Here is a 17,663-nt window from a genome sequence, read left to right as displayed (position 1 = left end):
GCACAGTGTGGGCAGTCTCGAAGCGTCAAAACTGGGGAAGGTCCGGGACGCGGGGATGGGTCAGAGCTGGCCCTGAAAGATATCCGTGATATTTCAATATTCACGGGCCGGCTCTGCCCCTAACCCTCGCGAATATTGAGGGTCTGCTGTATTGCTTATCCCTAGTGGTAAGCAGCATGAAATCCATGTTTTTTGTAATCTGCCAGGTACTTGTGAACTGGATTGGCCACTGTTGGAAACAGTACTGGGCTTAACCTTTGGTTTGTCTCAGTATGGCAGATCTTATTTTCTTAATAAATTGCAATGAGTATGCATGAAAGAGATATACATGTCCTACCTCTGTGGTATGTAAATTTGGCTCATGCGGGGTATCTTGAAAGCCTGACCGACTAGGTATTTCCCAAGGACTGGGTTGAGGACCCCTGATAGATCCATTCTTCTACATTGCTACAGAAAGGATATGACTTTCTTTTAAGACCAATGATTGACCTTGTATTCCTGAATCCTTTGACATTTTCATTATATTAGTTATACACGTGTTTACTGCTATTTAAATTGATAGGTTGTGCTATATCACATCAATACAGACAGCATCTATCTTTAGCTTATTAGCTGATAATTTTTTTTTTTACATTGAGCTATGGTTTTTTTCTTCTATAGTTGACCAAATTTACCATCTGGCATCTCCTGCTTCGCCTCCAAATTACATGTATAATCCTATCAAGACACTGAAGACCAACACTATTGGGACATTAAATATGCTGGGTAAGTTGAAATCCTGTGTATGTGGTTTGTTTTATAGGTACTGTTTTTTTTTTAATTTTTCTTGCTTTGTTTCTTTAACACGTCATAGAAACATAGAAATAGACGGCAGATAAGGGCTAGTCTGCCCACCCCAATGACCCTCCCCTACCTTTCTCTGTGAATAGATCCCACGTGTCTATCCCATTTGGCCTTAAAATCAGGCACGCTGCTGGCCTCAATAACCTGAAGTGGAAGACTATTCCAGCGATCAACCACCCTTTCAGTGAAAAAGAATTTCCTGGTGTCCCCGTGCAGTTTCCCGCCCCTGATTTTCCACGAATGCCCCCTTGTTGCTGCGGGAACGAGAGTTTAAAATAAGAAGTAGCCTTATTTTTAAGATTATTGGTTCAGGGCTGACCCAGTGGAAGTCTTGGACCAGACTTTCACTTCTCAAATGCGCAGGGTCTCCTCGTCATCACTTAGTACTGATACCTATTGCCTAAACGTGGACTGCTGTGATGGCTAAACTGTTCTGAAGGGTTTGTTTAAAACAAACCAAAACTCTGGGTAGTTGAGAATGGAGGTTAATGGTGCTGCTACCTACTGGAAGAGGGCCTGTTCCAGTAAAAGGTATTAAATATTATAAATTATATCCAATAATGGAGATACCACATTTGAGTTGGATTTCATATCCATTATTTTGAACACAAAAGCCATGCATGAGCAGGGGTTGAGAAAATTACGGTTTTCTAACATTTCCTTTTCTGTTTAACAGGAAACAATTGGGTAAATTAGCCCCAAATATTTATATTGTATGAACATTAAACTTTAATTTTTTAAAAATCTTTAAAGCAACTAAAGATGGGCTGGGGGGGAGAATATGGGGACTTTGTTAGTGTTGTAATTCTTGTATATGTCTTTGTTTTGTGAAATTTCAATAAAATTGTTTCAACGCTAAAGCAGCTAAAGACATTGCCATTCCATTTTGCACTTGTAGATGAACTAAAAATTTGTAAAATGTTTATTCATCCACTGTTACAACTAAGGAATTTTCATTATGGTTTTTGTGTTTTTTTTAGGGCTAGCTAAACGTGTTGGAGCCAGGCTTTTACTAGCTTCCACTTCTGAGGTGTATGGAGGTAGGAGCTTATCACTGAAATCTATGTAGAACGTGAGAGACAAGCTTTAAGTAGTTTGGTAAACTGTGTAGAACAGGGGTGCCCAAAAGGTTGATTGCGATCGACCGGTAGATCGTGAAGGCAACGCGAGTCGATCGCGTTGCCTTCACGTTCTACTTGCTTCCCAACTCAGAAGCACTGAGCCGACCAGCTTCCCCCACCCGACGTCAATTCTGACATCAGAGAGGACGTTCCGGGCCAGCCAACCGCTGCCTGGTTGGCCCAGAACTTCCTCTCCAACTTCAGAAATGACGTCGGGGAGAGGAAATCTGGTCGGCCCGATGCTTCTGTGTGGGGCAGAAGTGGTTTGGAGACCTGTTCCCTGATGGCGGCGGTGGTGGTTTGGAGGCCTGTTCCCCTATGGCGGCGGCAGTGGCTTGGGAGCAGGCAGGGAGACAGAAAGAAGGGGGAGCAAGAAGACAGAAAGAAAGGGGGGACAGGAAGACAGAAAGAAAGGGGGGACAGGAAGACAGAAAGAAAGGGAGTATGGAGAGAGAAAGACAGACAGAAAGAAAGGGGGGCAGGGAGACAGAAAGAAAGACAGAAAGAAAGGGTAGTGGGCAGGGAGAGAGGAAGAAAAAATTGGCTGAGGGAATGAGGTCTGAAAGCATACAACAGGCTGAAAGAAGGGAAGAAATATTGGGTGCACAGTCAGAAGAAGAAAGTGCAACCAGAGACTCATGAAATCACCAGACAACAAAGGTAGGAAAAATTATTTTATTTTCAATTTAGTGATCAAAATGTGTCCGTTTTGAGAATTTATATCTGCTGTCTATATTTTGCACTATGGCCCCCTTTTACTAAACCGCAATAGCGGTTTTTAGCACAGGGAGCCTATAAGCATCGAAAGCAGCGCAGGGCATTCAGCACAGCTCTCTGTTCAAAAAACCACTATCGCAGTTTAGTAAAAAGGGAGGAGGTATATTTGTCTATTTTTGAATAGTTGTTCTGAGGTGACATTGCATAAAGTCATCTGCCTTGACCTCTTTGAAAACCCGCAAAATATAAATGATACTTAACATTTTCTCTGAGTACAGCTTTGTGTTTTTTAAAATTTTATTATTGGTAGATCATTTTGACTTGGTCATTTTAAAAGTAGCTCGCAAGCCCAAAAAGTGTGGGCACCCCTGGTGTAGAATGTCGTAGTTGGTTTCAGCTGCAGTAACTTCATAGTTATAACTTTGTTCTTGAGTTTAGGAAAACTGAGAATGTGGTAGTAACCCTATTTATTACCTCCCTTAATGTCTCTGCAGCTTTTTGTTCTTTAAGAAACATAAGAACATAAGAAGTTGCCTCCGCTGAGGCAGACCAGAGGTCCATCTCGCCCAGCGGTCCGCTCCCGCGGCGGCCCATCAGGCCCATTGCCTGAGCAATGGTCCCAGACTATCCCTATAACCTACCGCTACTCTTATCTGTACCCTTCAATTCCTTTATCCTCTAGGAACCTATCCAAACCTTCTTTGAAGCCTTGTAACGTGCTCCGGCCTATCACAGCCTCCGGAAGCGCGTTCCATGTGTCCACCACCCTCTGGGTGAAAAAGAACTTTCTGGCATTTGTTTTAAACCTGTCTCCTTTTAATTTTTCCGAGTGCCCCCTTGTACTTGTGGTTCCCCGTAATCTGAAAAATCTGTCCCTGTCTACTTTTTCTATACCCTTCAGGATCTTGAAGGTTTCTATCATGTCTCCTCTAAGTCTCCGCTTTTCCAGGGAGAACAGCCCCAGCTTTTTCAGTCTGTCAGTATATGAGAGGTTTTCCATACCTCTTATCAGTTTAGTTGCTCTTCTCTGGACTCCCTCAAGTACCGCCATGTCCTTTTTGAGGTACGGCGACCAATATTGGACACAGTACTCCAGATGCGGTCGCACCATTGTACGATACAGTGGCAGGATGACCTCCTTTGTCCTGGTCGTGATACCCTTCTTAATGATACCCAACATTTTGTTTGCTTTTCTTGAGGCTGTGGCGCACTGTGCCGACGCCTTTAAAGACTTGTCCACCATCACTCCCAGGTCTCTTTCAAGGTTACTTACCCCTAGCAGTGATCCTCCCATTTTGTAGCTGAACATCGGGTTCTTTTTCCCTACATGCATGACCTTGCATTTCCCTACATTAAAGTTCATTTGCCATTTTTTGGCCCATTCTTCTAGCGTCGTTAGGTCCCTTTGCAGATCTTCGCAGTCTTCCATGGTTTCAACCCTGCGGTACAGTTTGGTGTCATCCGCAAATTTAATAACTTCGCAATTTGTTCCCGCCTCCAGGTCATTAATAAATATATTGAACAGGAGCGGTCCCAGCACCGACCCCTGCGGAACTCCGCTTGTGACCCCATGCCAGTCTGAGTAATGGCCCTTCACTCCAACCCTCTGTTTCCTGTCTGCCAGCCAGTTTTTGATCCATCGGTGGACCTCCCCTTGCACCCCGTGTCTCCACAGCTTTTTAAGCAGTCTTTCGTGCGGTACCTTGTCAAAGGCTTTTAGAAAGTCAAGGTAAATGATGTCAATGGATTCCCCTTTATCCACCTGTCTGTTTACCCCCTCAAAGAAGTACAATAAGTTTGTGAGGCATGACCTACCCTTGCAGAAGCCGTGCTGGCTCGACTTTAGCTGTCCATTGTTTTCTATGTGTTCACAGATACTGTCCTTAATCATTGCTTCCATCATTTTTCCCGGGACCGAGGTCAAGCTCACCGGCCTGTAGTTCCCTGGGTCCCCCCTTGAACCCTTCTTGAAGATGGGTGTGACATTTGCAATTTTCCAATCCTCCGGGATCTCTCCAGTTTTTAAGGATAGGTTACATATTTGGCGAAGTGGCTCTGCTATTACGTTCCTTAGTTCCTTGAGTACCCTTGGGTGAATGCCGTCCGGACCTGGCGATTTGTCGCTCTTTAGTCTGTCTATCTGCCTGAGGACATCCTCTTGGCTTACCTCTAGTTGGACCAGCTTTTCATCCTGATCCCCATTTACGATGTCCTCCGGTTCCGGAATATTGGATGTATCCTCCCTCGTGAAGACTGACGTGAAGAACTTATTTAACCTGTCTGCTATCTCTTTTTCCTCTTTTACCACTCCTTTTTTGTCTCCATCATCCAATGGCCCCACTTCTTCCCTTGCCGGTTGCTTCCCCTTCACATATCTGAAGAACGATTTGAAGTTTGTTGCTTCCCCCGCCAGTCTCTCCTCATATTCCCTTTTAGCTTTTTTAACCACACGGTGACACTCCCTTTGGTGGTCTTTGTGTTCCTTTTGGTTGTCCTTTGTTTGGTCCTTTTTCCATTTTTTGAACGATGCTTTCTTGTCACTTATCGCCTTTTTCACTGCAGTTGTTATCCACGCTGGGTTTTTTGTTCGGTTTTTTTTTGCACCCCTTCCTGAATCTGGGGATGTACAGGTTCTGTGCCTCTTGCACCGTGCCCTTGAGTAGGGACCAGGCTTTTTCTACAGACTCCATCTTCCTTTCGCTACCATTGAGTTTCTTTCCCACCAGTTTCCTCATGCCATCATAATTCCCTTTTTTGTAGTTGAGTGCTGTCGCTGTGGATCTTTTCACCTTTGATGGTCCAATTTCCAGCTTGCACTGGATCATGTTGTGATCGCTGTTTCCTAGGGGTTCTAGCACCGCCACCTCCTTTGCAGGTCCCCCTAGCCCATTGAGGATTAGGTCGAGAGTTGCATCCCCCCGTGTTGGTTCCGTGACCAGCTGTTCCATGAAACAGTCCCTCGTGGTTTCCAGGAATTTGGTCTCCCTTGTGCAGTTTGAGTGTCCAATACTCCAGTCTATCCCAGGGTAGTTGAAGTCTCCCATCACCATCACTCTTCCGCTTTTGCATATCTGCCTCAGCTCAGCCTCCAGGTCCTGGTCGAGTGCTTCTGTTTGTCCAGGTGGGCGATAGTACAGGCCCAATTTTATGTCTGCTCCAGCTCCTCCAGGTAGCTTAATCCATAGTGATTCCAAGTCGTCCACCCTTACTGTTGTTTCTATCCTGGTTGAAGGTATGGAGTCCTTTATATAAAGCGCTATTCCTCCACCCTTCTTGTGTGTCCTGTCCCTCCTGTAGAGTTTGTACCCTGGTATGGCCACATCCCATTTGTTGTCGTCAGTCCACCACGTTTCTGTGACTCCTATTATGTCCAGGTCCTTTGTACTGGCTATGACTTCTAGTTCTCCCATTTTGGCTCTTAGGCTCCTAGCATTAGTGTATAGGCAATTTAAGTCCTGGTTGTTTGCCTTCTCCGCTGGTTTTCCTCGTGGTTTGGCGCCCCTGCCAACCTCCTCATTGGTTGCCAGCCCCGGAGCTTTGTTGTGTTCATCCCCATCCTGCGGTGTGTCTATGTTGTCCTCAGCCTGCTCCCCCATGTTTGGATGACCCTCTGGCTCCTGTTGCTCTCTCTTAATTCTGCTTGTTAGGTTCGTTTGTGCATTGGCTCCCTGCATTGCGTCCTTGTGTCCTTTTCCCAAAAGTTCCCTCTCAGTCCCGAGCCCTCTTTTACAAATTTCTGGTTCAGTATCCTTGTTTGATACTTTGGTCCGATGTGTCGAGGTCAGGTCGACTGTCGGCTTTCCCCTTCTCCTCAGTTTAAAGCCAAGTCTATGCTGCTCTGGACGTTGCGTGCCAGCAACCTCGTCCCAGCCGTGCTCAGGTGCAGTCCGTCCCTCCTGTAGAGCTTGTTCTTCCCCCAAAAAGTTGTCCAGTTCCGTACAAAGCGGAAACCCTCCTCTTCGCACCATCTCCTCAGCCAACCGTTTACTGCTTGCAGCTCGGTCTGTCTCTTAGCATCTGCCCTCGGTACTGGCAGGATCTCCGAGAAGGCTATCCTCCCTGTCCTCAGCTTCAGTTTCCTCCCCAGGATCCTGAACTGCTCAGTTAGTGTAGTCCTGTTGTAGCTCCTCCTGCTGATGTCGTTGGTTCCAACGTGGATTATCACCGCTGTCTCCTCTGTTTCAGCTCCGTCCAGGATTCTCTCTATTCTGTCAATGACGTCCTTCGTTCTCGCCCCCGGGAGACATGTCACTAGTCGGTCCTCTCTCCCTCCTGCTATGTGACTGTCCACTTCTCTCAGGATTGAGTCTCCCACTACAATTGCAGACTTCCCCTTCCTTGGTTGTCTCTCTGGTCTCAGGTCCGTGTCGCAATCCGTTAGAATTTCCTCTGGGTTCGGTTGGGTCACTATCTCCTCTGTCTGTCCAGCTCCTCCGCAAGGTCCTACTCTCATAGCGTCTGGTGGATTCTGTCCAATTGTTGGTTCCATTCCGATGTGCTGTTTGTCCTGAGCCGCCACCATCCTGCAGTCCTCCTCGATGAATTTCTCGAGCTCTCTTACTTGCTCCGTGACGTGACTCTCTCCGGTGGTATCCTCCGTTGTCCAGCATGGTTCCTCTAAGGTGCACAGTCCTTCCAGCTCCTGGACCCTGGCCTGCAGTCTCCCGACCTCCTTCCTCAGGCTATCCAGTTCCTGACATCGACCGCATATGTACGCCTGCCTCCCGGAGGGGAGGTAGTCATACATATGACACTCGATGCAGTACACTGGGTAGCTCCGCTGGGTTCCTGCAGCCTCCATTTCTTTTTCCCTGCTCCTTTGGTTCCTCGGTGTGTATGAGTGGTGTCCGGCGTGCAGCTAGCTGAAAGGGTAGAGAGAGAAGAGAGTAATGAGAGAGAAAAAAAGATTTTTGCTGCTGCTGCTGTCTGGGCTCCTTCTCAAGGCTTTTTTTTCACTTTGTCCTGTAACCCAATAAGCAAATCTGTCCAGATTTTATAGAGCAGGGGTGCCCACACTTTTTGGGCTTGCGAGCTACTTTTTAAATGACCAAGTCAAAATGATCTACCAACAATAAAATTTAAAAAAAAAACACAAAGCACACTGTATGCATAGAAAATGTTAATCATCATTCCTATTCCAGGGTTTTTCAAAGAGGTCAAAGCAGATGACTCTAAGCACTATCACCTCAGTAACAACCATACAAAAATAGACAAATATACTCCCTCCCTTTTTACTAAACCACGATAGCAGTTTTTAGCGCAGGGAGCTGCGCTGAATGCCCAGCGCTGCTCTCGACACTCATAGGCTCCCTGCGCTAAAAACCTCTATTGCGGTTTAGTAAAAGGGGACCTTAGTGTAAAATATAGACAGCAGATATAAATTCAGACACATTTTGATCACTAAATTTAAAATAAAATCATTTTCCCTACCTTGTCTGGTGATTTCATGAGTCTCTGATTGCACTTTCTTCTTCTGACTGTGCATACAATCTTTCTTCCCTTCTTTTAGCCTGTATGCTTCTTCTCTTCCAGACCTCATTCCTTCCCCCCAACTTTTCCTTCCTCTTCCCTGCCCTTTCTTTCTCTCTGCCTCCCTTTCATTTTTTTCTGTTTCTCTTCTTTCCTTCTGTATCCCTGCCTGCCCTTTTTCTTTCTTTCTCCCTGCCCTCCCCCAAGCCACTGCCACTGCCATTACCATCGGGGACCAGGACCCAAACACCACCAATAACAGGCCCCAAGCTCTCCCTGCTTCGGCCAACCAGCATTCCTCTCCCCGACGTCAATTCTGCCGTCGGGAAGAGGAAGGCTGATCAGCCCAAGATCGTGATCAACCTATTGAAGGAAATGCTGCCGGGTCCTGCCTTCGCGGAAACAGAAAGTAGGCAGGACCCGGCAGGAAGAAGAACAAATGCTTCACTAACCTGTCTCCCGCATTAGCCCGTAGCGAACGCTTGCTTCAGGGCTCTCAACATGTGCGTGCCGGCTTCCCTTCTCCCCCCCCCCCCCCCCCGGACATAACTTCCGGTTTCGGAGGGAAGAGAAGAGAAGCCGGCATGCACACGTTAGAGCCCGGAGCATAAGTTCGCTAGGGGCTGAAATCTCCAAGCCGTTTTTTTGGGTTTTTTTTTAAAATGTTCAGCAGCGGCAGATGACAGCTGGGCAGACCGCCCAGCTAAAAGGCCCTAGGGAGAACACTGGAGAGGAAGGCTGATCGGCCCGTAGATCAGGACGGCAACACGAGTGCGATCGACTCGAGTTGCCTTCCTGAGCTACTGGTCGATCGCGATCGACGCGTTGGGCACCCCTGTTATAGAGGTTGTAAGTTTGGGAGGGCGGGGGATGGGGGGAAGAGGGGATTTGTTGTTTTTATATAAAAACCTTGGAAGTGTTTTTGTATTTTTGCTTCTTGACTTTAATAAAAATCATTTGAACATAGAGGTTGTAAGTAAGCACATAGGTCTTCTTAGGAGACCATTGTCTACTTAGTATTTATTTTATACAAGAAAGTACAGACATGGAGGAAGTGACGTCATCACGGAATATGGCCGCTTAAACTTAGAGCTCTGTCGGGGCGCGCGGTTGCAAGTTTAATATTTGCTTCCCGTGGTGGTTTGAGCGCAATTTTTTTGGTGCCTGAGCTCGCTGATTGTATGGCGAGTCGGAAGAAACTGGAGAAATTTCATTTTCCCGGCGCAACGAGTGTGAAAACTCGATCGTACGTTCCCGGCTCCCCGACGGCGCTACTCAAGATGGCGGAGCCGACCACGCCACTGCAGACAGTGTCTTCCCAGACCAACTCCGTGTCGAACGATCGACCTATGGAAGGGAAGATCGAGACGTGGTTTAAAGAATTGAAAGCAGAAATGGTAGGGTTGAGGTCAGATGTGAAGACTGCGCTGGGAGAGATTCGGGCAGAAGTGGGAGACCTGAGCGGCAGAGTCCTTGTCGCTGAAGAGCGATTGGGCCACGTGGAAGGCTTGGCGAAGGAACGATCTGCTGCTATGGACACAGTAGTGGCACAACTGGATGACTTAAAAAGGCAGGTTGAGGACTTGGAGAATCGCTCAAGGCGAAATAATTTACGTTTTAAGGGAGTTCCAGATTTGGATCGATACAAGGACGCCAGGGAAGTAGTGTCAGACTTTTGCAAAGCCCTCCTTGCTGAGGAATCTCAGATGATACCACTAGTGATAGACTTACAGAGGGCTCACAGAAACCTGGGGCAGGTGAGAGGTCCTGGCAACCGTGATATTGTAGCCTGCTTTGGTGACTTTCAATTGAAGGAAAAAGTTTTACAGGCTGCACGTTGTCGCCCCGATTTTGTATGGCAGGGGTTGAAAGTGGGGGGTCTATCAAGATCTGGCTCTTGCTACACTCCAGAAACGCAGATCGTTTAGGGAAGTCACCCAAATACTGCGAGCTGAGGGCTACCGCTACAGATGGCTCTTCCCTTTTGGATTGCATTTCACCATCAATGGGACTCACCGGAAGGTGGACAATGTGGCTGATGCATGGATGGCGTTGAAAGACCTTGGATGTCGGATGCCGCACGACACCCCTGATCGAGTCATGTCGGGATCAGCATCGGAGATCAGAGCTGGTGTCTCCCAGAGCACTATCGAGGATAGTCAACCCTCTACCTCAGTTACCTGATCCAGTTCACCAGAAGGAAACCTGTCTTCAGTATCTTTGGACTACAGCTGATAGTGATTTTGTTATTCTGTTGGTTGAAAATGGCATGCTTGTTCCCTAGGGAATGGTTATTCCTCTTGTTATGTGTGCTTGCTTTATGCAGATAGGGTTGGTTATTTAACAGTACGGGCTTGGATGGAGTGCTTGCTTGAGTGTGTGTTTTATATGTATGCCTGAGGAATAGGGGGGTTGAATGGGGGAGGTAAAGCAATACTAGGTGCTAACTATGGGCCTTTTCAGTATGACTCATTTTCTTCGTATGGCTGATTCGAAACTTGGAGAATCAGCTAATTGGAGGGGGGGGGGGGGGGGCCTGTTTGTATGGGGTCTAGCGGGCAGCGGAGCTTGGGTATTGGGAGGTCCCCAGGGAAAGAGCCAGAGTTGATCATAGGCTCCTGGAATGTAAATGGGCTTAATAGACCGGGCAAAAGGAGTATAGTCTTCCGAGACCTCCATCGTATGAAGTGGGACATATGCCTCCTGCAAGAGACGCACTTGAGACCTAGGGATGTATCTTTGCTCTAACGACCACAGTTTGATATGCTCTGGACCCATCAAGGGGAGGGGGCTACAAAAAGGGCAGGAGGATTGGCTATTCTGGCACGTAAGGGACTGGGATTACAGGTGGAACATGTCTATAGGGACAGAGAGGGTAGGTGTCTAGCGGTGAAAGGTGTGCTTCAAGGTCACCCTCTGACTATTATCAATATTTATGGTCCTAACGCGGGACAAGAAGCATACTATCGGAACTTGAAGGGGGCTCTACATACTTTTACGCAAGGAGCGGTATATTTGGGAGGTGACTTTAACGTCCCTCCAGACCCTGCGGTAGATCATTCAGGGGGAGGGCGTAGATCAACGAGAAAGTCAGCTGCTGCATTTCGCGATCTGATGGGTTCGCTTGGCCTTGTAGATGGCTGGCGATTGCTTCATGGTGCTCAGAGATCATATACTTTCTATTCCCATGCACAGAACACTTATACTAGACTGGATGGGGTATGGATTCATAGGAACCAAGCAGGGGGGCTGCGAGTAGCAGAGATAGAACCGAGGCATGTCTCGGATCATGCACCGGTGTGGTTATCTTGCACTGGCATGTTAGATCCGGGGGGTTGTACATATTGGAGGCTTAATGAATCCCTGATAAGTTCCCCCCAGGTGGTTACTGCGGTGGAAAATACTATGAGAGAATATTTGGAGTTGAATGACAATGGGGAGGTATCAGACGCTATTCTGTGGGATGCCCTGAAAGCAGTAGTCCGGGGAGAGCTTATTAAGTGGGGGGCTAGATTTAAGAAACAGAGAGCCCGAGCCTTTCTTCAATTGAGAACCCGACTGACCCAGTTGGAGTTGAACCACCAGAACACGAGAGATCCCCAGACTTTGGTTCAACTGCAAAGAGTCCGGGATGACTTATATCAGCTCCAGGTAGAGGAAACAGAGCGTATGCGCGAGAGATTTCGTCTCAATATCTATGAGCATAGCAATAAAGCTGGTGCTCAATTGGCTAGATATATTCGTATCAAACAACATCGGTTGACTATCACTTGTATTAAGGGAGAATCAGGGGGGGACCTACAAGTTACGGACTCTGCTATCCAACGTGAGTTCCGGGACTTCTACTCTGGGCTTTATGGACAGCCGGGCCGCTAGATGCTGAAGTGCAGACTGGATTTCTGGACTCACTGCTGATACCTAAGCTGGCAGAGTCGGATCAGGAGTATTTAAGAGAACCGATACAACTCTCTGAGATCTTGGGGGTGATTGAGGGGTTGAAGAATGGTAAATCCCCAGGGTTGGATGGGTATACTAGTCGTTATTATAAACAGTTCTCGGTGCAATTGGGGCCTCTTTTGGTCCGGGTGGCTAATGGAATTTTTACTGGTGGTAAGTTGCCGTCTACGATGGGTGAGGCTGGGGTGGTTATATTGCCCAAACCGGGTAGAGATCCTTTACTATGTGGGTCTTATCGGCCCATATCATTGTTGAACTTAGATGCAAAAATTTTGGCTAAGGTCCTAGCCCAGTGTTTGGGGAAGGTACTGCCTTCCCTGATCCATCAAGACCAAGCGGGGTTTATACAACGGAGACAGGTGAGCGATAATATTAGGAGAACCCTTAATTTACTTTGGGAAGCGGGTACTGGTCGGGAAAAGGTGGTTTTGATCTCGGTTGATGCCGAGAAGGCATTCGATCGGGTTCTCTGGGGATTTTTATGGGATGTCATGGATAGGATGGGACTAGGGGGTCCGTTTGGAGATTGGGTTCAGGCTCTGTATGTTGCTCCGCGGGCATGCTTGCAGATTAATCAATCTTATACTGACTTTTTTCCCATCTTTCGGGGAACTCGACAGGGATGTCCCCTCTCTCCATTATTGTTTGCAGTGTACCTTGAACCCATTGCTTTGGCCATTAGACATCACCTATCGCTAGTTGGGGTCGTTAGGGGGGGGTGGATCATCGAATAGCGATGTTTGCGGATGATATTCTACTATATGTGGGACAACCTGAGAATTCTATACCCCATTTATTACAGTTATTTGACACCTATGGACAGATCTCTGGGTTTAAAATAAACTTGGCTAAAACGGAAATCTTGAATCTGACCTTGACACAGGGGGAGGTGGATGGGTTGAAGGGTACTTTTCCCTTTAAATGGGCTAGCCATGGGATTAAATACTTGGGCATCTTTATTCCATCGGATATTGGGAGGATATATGAGAAAAATTATTTGCCTATTTATAGCCGTATAAGGGCTGACTTACAGCGCTGGAACGGCCTATGGCTATCTTGGTGGGGTAGGATAGCGATCATTAAAATGAATGTACTTCCTAGATTGTTGTTCCTATTTCAGACTTTGCCAATATCGGTTCCTTTAGGGGAACTGAGGAGATTAAGCAGAGAAATCCGCACTTTTATTTGGCATCGTAAATCCCCACGACTTGCCCAATCCCTGTTGTGGGCTCCTCGGGAAGAGGGGGGTAGAGGGATACCTAATCTGGTGTGGTATTATCAAGCGGCACAGCTGAAGTTAGTGCTTGATTGGGAACTGGGAGAACACAAAAGTGGGGTACAGCTGGAACAGCGATATAGTGGTTTGGAGCCTTTGAAATATAGGTTGTGGACGTCTGGCCCGCAGCGTTCATGGGTTCAGAGCATATCAAACCCCTTCGTACAACATTTGGCAAGGGTATGGAACCAGGTGCGTACTACTTTGGGAGGGGGGGCATTGGTATCTTCCCTGGCTACTATCACGGCTGAACCTCTATTTTCAGCAGGTCGTGACAATCGGGTTTTTCATCGATGGTCTCAAAAGGGGATTCAAGTATTTAGAGATTTAATGGGGACGACTGGGATTGTTTCTTTTAATGCAATCCAACAGAAATATGACTTACCGGATGGTGATTGTTTCGCTTACTTTCAAATTGGACATTTTATGCACGCTCAGGGTTGGGACTCTGGACTGCCGCTTGAGAGGGAAACGTTGGAAAACCTCTGGCTGATACTTCAGAAAGTTCCTAAATCATTATCGGTGCTGTATCAATATAGGAGGAGATACTCACCTATTATTCATTTGTTTCGTCAGCACTGGGAGAGGGACTTAAACTCCCGGTTAACAGCTAAAGATTGGAAGGTAATATATAGGGAGGTATATAAGGCCTCTTCCTGTGCTTTGATTCAGGAAAACGCTTATAAGGTTCTTACAAGGTGGTACTATACCCCGGAACGCCTGCATAGAATGTTTCCAGGAGTCTCTGATCAATGTTGGAGATGTGGCTCACACGTGGGGTCCTTTTTACATATCTGGTGGGACTGTGGGGTTCTCAATCCCTTTTGGAAGGCGGTGATTGGTACTGTATCTGAGTGTCTGGGTGAATGTGTTGTACTTTCCCCTCTGAGTTGCCTTTTAGGATTATATAATATTAGGGAGCATACCTGGCAAACTAAGTTTCTTCGTTGGGGGTTGGCGACTGCGAAATGCCTCATTGCCAACCATTGGAAAAATACAGAGGCCCCCTCTTATACTACATGGGTTAACCGATTGTTATCTTTGGGGAGGATGGAGATAGCCGTGGCTAAGAGACGCCACACCTATATCACTAATTTCCACACTTGGAGTAAGTTGGAAGACCTGCTGGATACACTCTAGGGGATTTCCTTGTATTGGATGTTCTGTTGTCTGCTAAGTGAATGGGGAAGGGGGGGACTATGGGGTAATTTGGAATGGGGAACATGGGCTTGAGGTGGGGTAGGGATGGAGAAGATTAGATGTGGTTGGATGGTATTGTTTTTGATTTTGGGTTGTGGTATTCTTGCTTTTACTACTGCCTTACCTGTATTGTACTTGTATCTGATGTTACTTGTTTCTTGCGGTTTGCTACTACTGTACAATATACTGAAAACTTTTCAATAAAAATTTATATATATAAAAAAAAAAAAGAAAGTACAGACATACTTTTCCTGTATAAATATGCATTTGCATCTCAGGAGCAAAGGATAAATTTGCACATATACTTTGATTTTAGGCACATAATAAAGGTAAAAGCACCCAGCAAATGAAAACAGTGAGTGTTTAAATAAGTCCATTAATCAAAAAAGTGTATAAAATAGTAATAAATATAAACAACAAATAACATGGCTATGTTTCATATGTGCATAAGCCTGTATCAGAGGTAAGAGCTAAAAAGAGAATACAAAACCTGCACAAAACTTACATAACCATAAACTGTTGGTCTATTGTACATGCCCCCTCTGTAAAAGTTATTGTATGTATATATAGTCATCAAAAGAAGATCCTCTATAATCTACAGTATTTAACAAAGTGTTTTTATTACAATTAATATCTGAATAAATAACTCCTTTTTATTTAAAAGTTACGCATTGTTACCTTTTATTCCAGTAAGTGGTTGGCCAAATCAGGCAAAGATTCATTATTTGTATTCAAGTAAGGGAAAAACTAACCTGTAAACCGTTATCCCACTCTTCTGGAATTCCTCTAACCCTAATTCCACTAGATCCTCCTAAAAACTGAAACTATCATTCCCCTCTACAAAAGGTATATCCCGCGTAGGAAAACTAGGAACATCCCTCCCCTTTAGAACCACAGAACTCTGGAACAACCTCACATCCCCGCTCAGAGTTTCAAGTTCCCTCCAAACCTTCTGCAAACACCTGTAAACTTGGCTCTTTTCAAAAATCTAACACTTCCTGCTTTTTGGTTCCCTGTCCCTCTTTATCTTCCTAGCTCCTTTCCTATAACCCTTCATTGTAGCTCCTTTTCAACCTAACCCTGTAAACCGTGCCGAGCTCTACGCTTGTGGAGATGGCGCGGTATACAAGCCTAAGGTTTAGTTTAGTTTAGTAACACATATAGAGCAGTGTTCTTCAACTGCCGGTCCGAGGACCAGTACCGGTCCGCAGAAATATCCTGCCAGTCCGCAGCCGGCATGTACTTCAGGCCTGAGGAGGTCAGTGCACAAAGCTGCGGGCGGCGGCTCCTACATGCGTCCTGTGCCTGAACCGGCAGCCTTCTCTCTGACGTTCCAATGTCAGAGGAAAAGCTTCCGGATGATGAGTGGGATGCGCGAGGAGGAGGAGGAGCCGCCGCCATCGCACATGGCTTTGTACACTGATCTTCTCGGGCCCGAGGCACGTTCCGACCGCGGACCAGCAGTAAGGAAGAGGGGAAGTGAGGAAGAGGGAGCCAGCCGCGGGCAGCATAAAATGGCCAGGTGGGAGCGCTGGTATGTTTCTTGCAGAGGGGGAGGAAGATGAGAGAGACAGCTGGCTTTCTCAAGGCGTTATTTGTAAATAAGAGAAGCCAGGACACCCAGCCTCAACCAACTGCTGTAATAAAGGGATGGCATATGGAGGGAGGGAGACACCAAAGGTAGGGGGAATTATTTATTTTCAATTTAGTGATTGAATTGTGTCAATTTTGAAAATTTTCATGTATATTTTGCATTGTTCAGGAAGAAATCTATTTGTTTCTTTTTCTCTGGGGTTGTACTGCATGCAGAGTCTTGCATCTTAGGGTTTTGTTTGTATTTATTAGTAGTTTTAGTTAGTGGTCCTGTATTTGCATAGGGGTTATCTGTTCTGGTAGGAATGAATGTTGAGAAGCATACAGTGTGCTTTGTGTAGTTTAATTTTGTGGTTAACCATTATGTTTGTTAATAAGATTATATTGTGTGTGTATATATGAAAAATGAATGGAAAAAATAGTGTTACAATTAGTATTATTATGGGGGCGAGGTCTGGGGCGGAGATAGGCGGGGTCTGGCCCATGACAGCCCAGTGCTCTTCAACTGTGTAAAAAGGTTGAAGAACACTGAAATAGAGTTCTATTCCAAAGAGCTAGACAGCTCCTTTGAATTATAGGCAGTCATACTCAATTGATAACCATGGAGCCATGTCTAAAAATCTATCCATTTTTGTTTCCTAATTAAACATTAGGGTCTAACCAACATTTTGTATCTGAAACAACCTATAGCTCTTCAGATAATTCATTGCCTGCTCTAATATATTATGAAGCAACCAGTTCTACTCTGTCAAAAATCCATATTAAAGGCACTATTCATTTCCTGCTTCATATCGATACAGTTACTATTGCTTCCCAATAAGATACACTTCCAATCAAAGACTTAAACTTGTTCATCCTGCTCAGATCCCACACTGGAAGACAGACCAACTTTAATAGTAAAACAAAGCATTGGGCATGCTGCTATTTTAAATTTGTTTTTCCCACTCTTAAAATAACAATGGCATCCCTTTTTATAGGAAATGTACCTTTAAAAAAGAGCAAATGATACACACAGCAGGGCGCTATAGCCAATAATGCATCCAAGAAAAAACCTGATGATTCAACCAATGTCATAAAATCATATTCAAGGAGGGAAATTGGTAAGCTGCAGTAAAAGTTGGATTTTTACCACAGGCTAGTTTACTTAGGAAGTCACTAACCTGTGGACATACAATCTTTTATTTTTTTAGGGGGTGGATTCAAATGTCATTGCTCCGTCTTGAAAATAAATTAAGAAATTTGTGCTTTTTCTTGTTTCTGTAGATCCAGAAGTCCATCCTCAAAATGAAGATTACTGGGGTCATGTGAACCCCATAGGCCCTAGAGCTTGCTATGATGAAGGGAAAAGAGTTGCAGAAACTATGTGCTATGCTTACATGAAGCAGGTAGGTTGCTAGTGAAATTGGAAGTCTGCTGTGCTTGCTAGTAGCAAAATTAAAGCAGACCAGGTTTAACTAAGCTAGAGTAATTTTAGATTAGTTTTTATA

General features: G+C 45.7%; 1 protein-coding gene across 8 annotated transcripts in view; it reads left to right on the top strand.

The window, feature by feature from the left end:
• Nucleotides 1-17,663, top strand: part of UXS1 (UDP-glucuronate decarboxylase 1) — a 153,052-nt gene that overhangs the window by 87,718 nt on the left and 47,671 nt on the right. For all 8 annotated transcript variants that reach the window (XM_033948081.1, XM_033948082.1, XM_033948084.1 and 5 more), the window contains exons 7-9: nucleotides 661-765; nucleotides 1,824-1,883; nucleotides 17,440-17,561. In XM_033948081.1, coding sequence (XP_033803972.1) covers nucleotides 661-765; nucleotides 1,824-1,883; nucleotides 17,440-17,561 — 287 coding nt within the window. The remainder of the gene's footprint in view (nucleotides 1-660; nucleotides 766-1,823; nucleotides 1,884-17,439; nucleotides 17,562-17,663) is intronic.

This window comes from Geotrypetes seraphini, chromosome 6 (assembly GCF_902459505.1).
Source record: "Geotrypetes seraphini chromosome 6, aGeoSer1.1, whole genome shotgun sequence".
Classification (NCBI taxonomy): Eukaryota; Metazoa; Chordata; class Amphibia; order Gymnophiona; family Dermophiidae; genus Geotrypetes; species Geotrypetes seraphini.
This window is presented reverse-complemented; position numbering and strand designations above follow the sequence as displayed.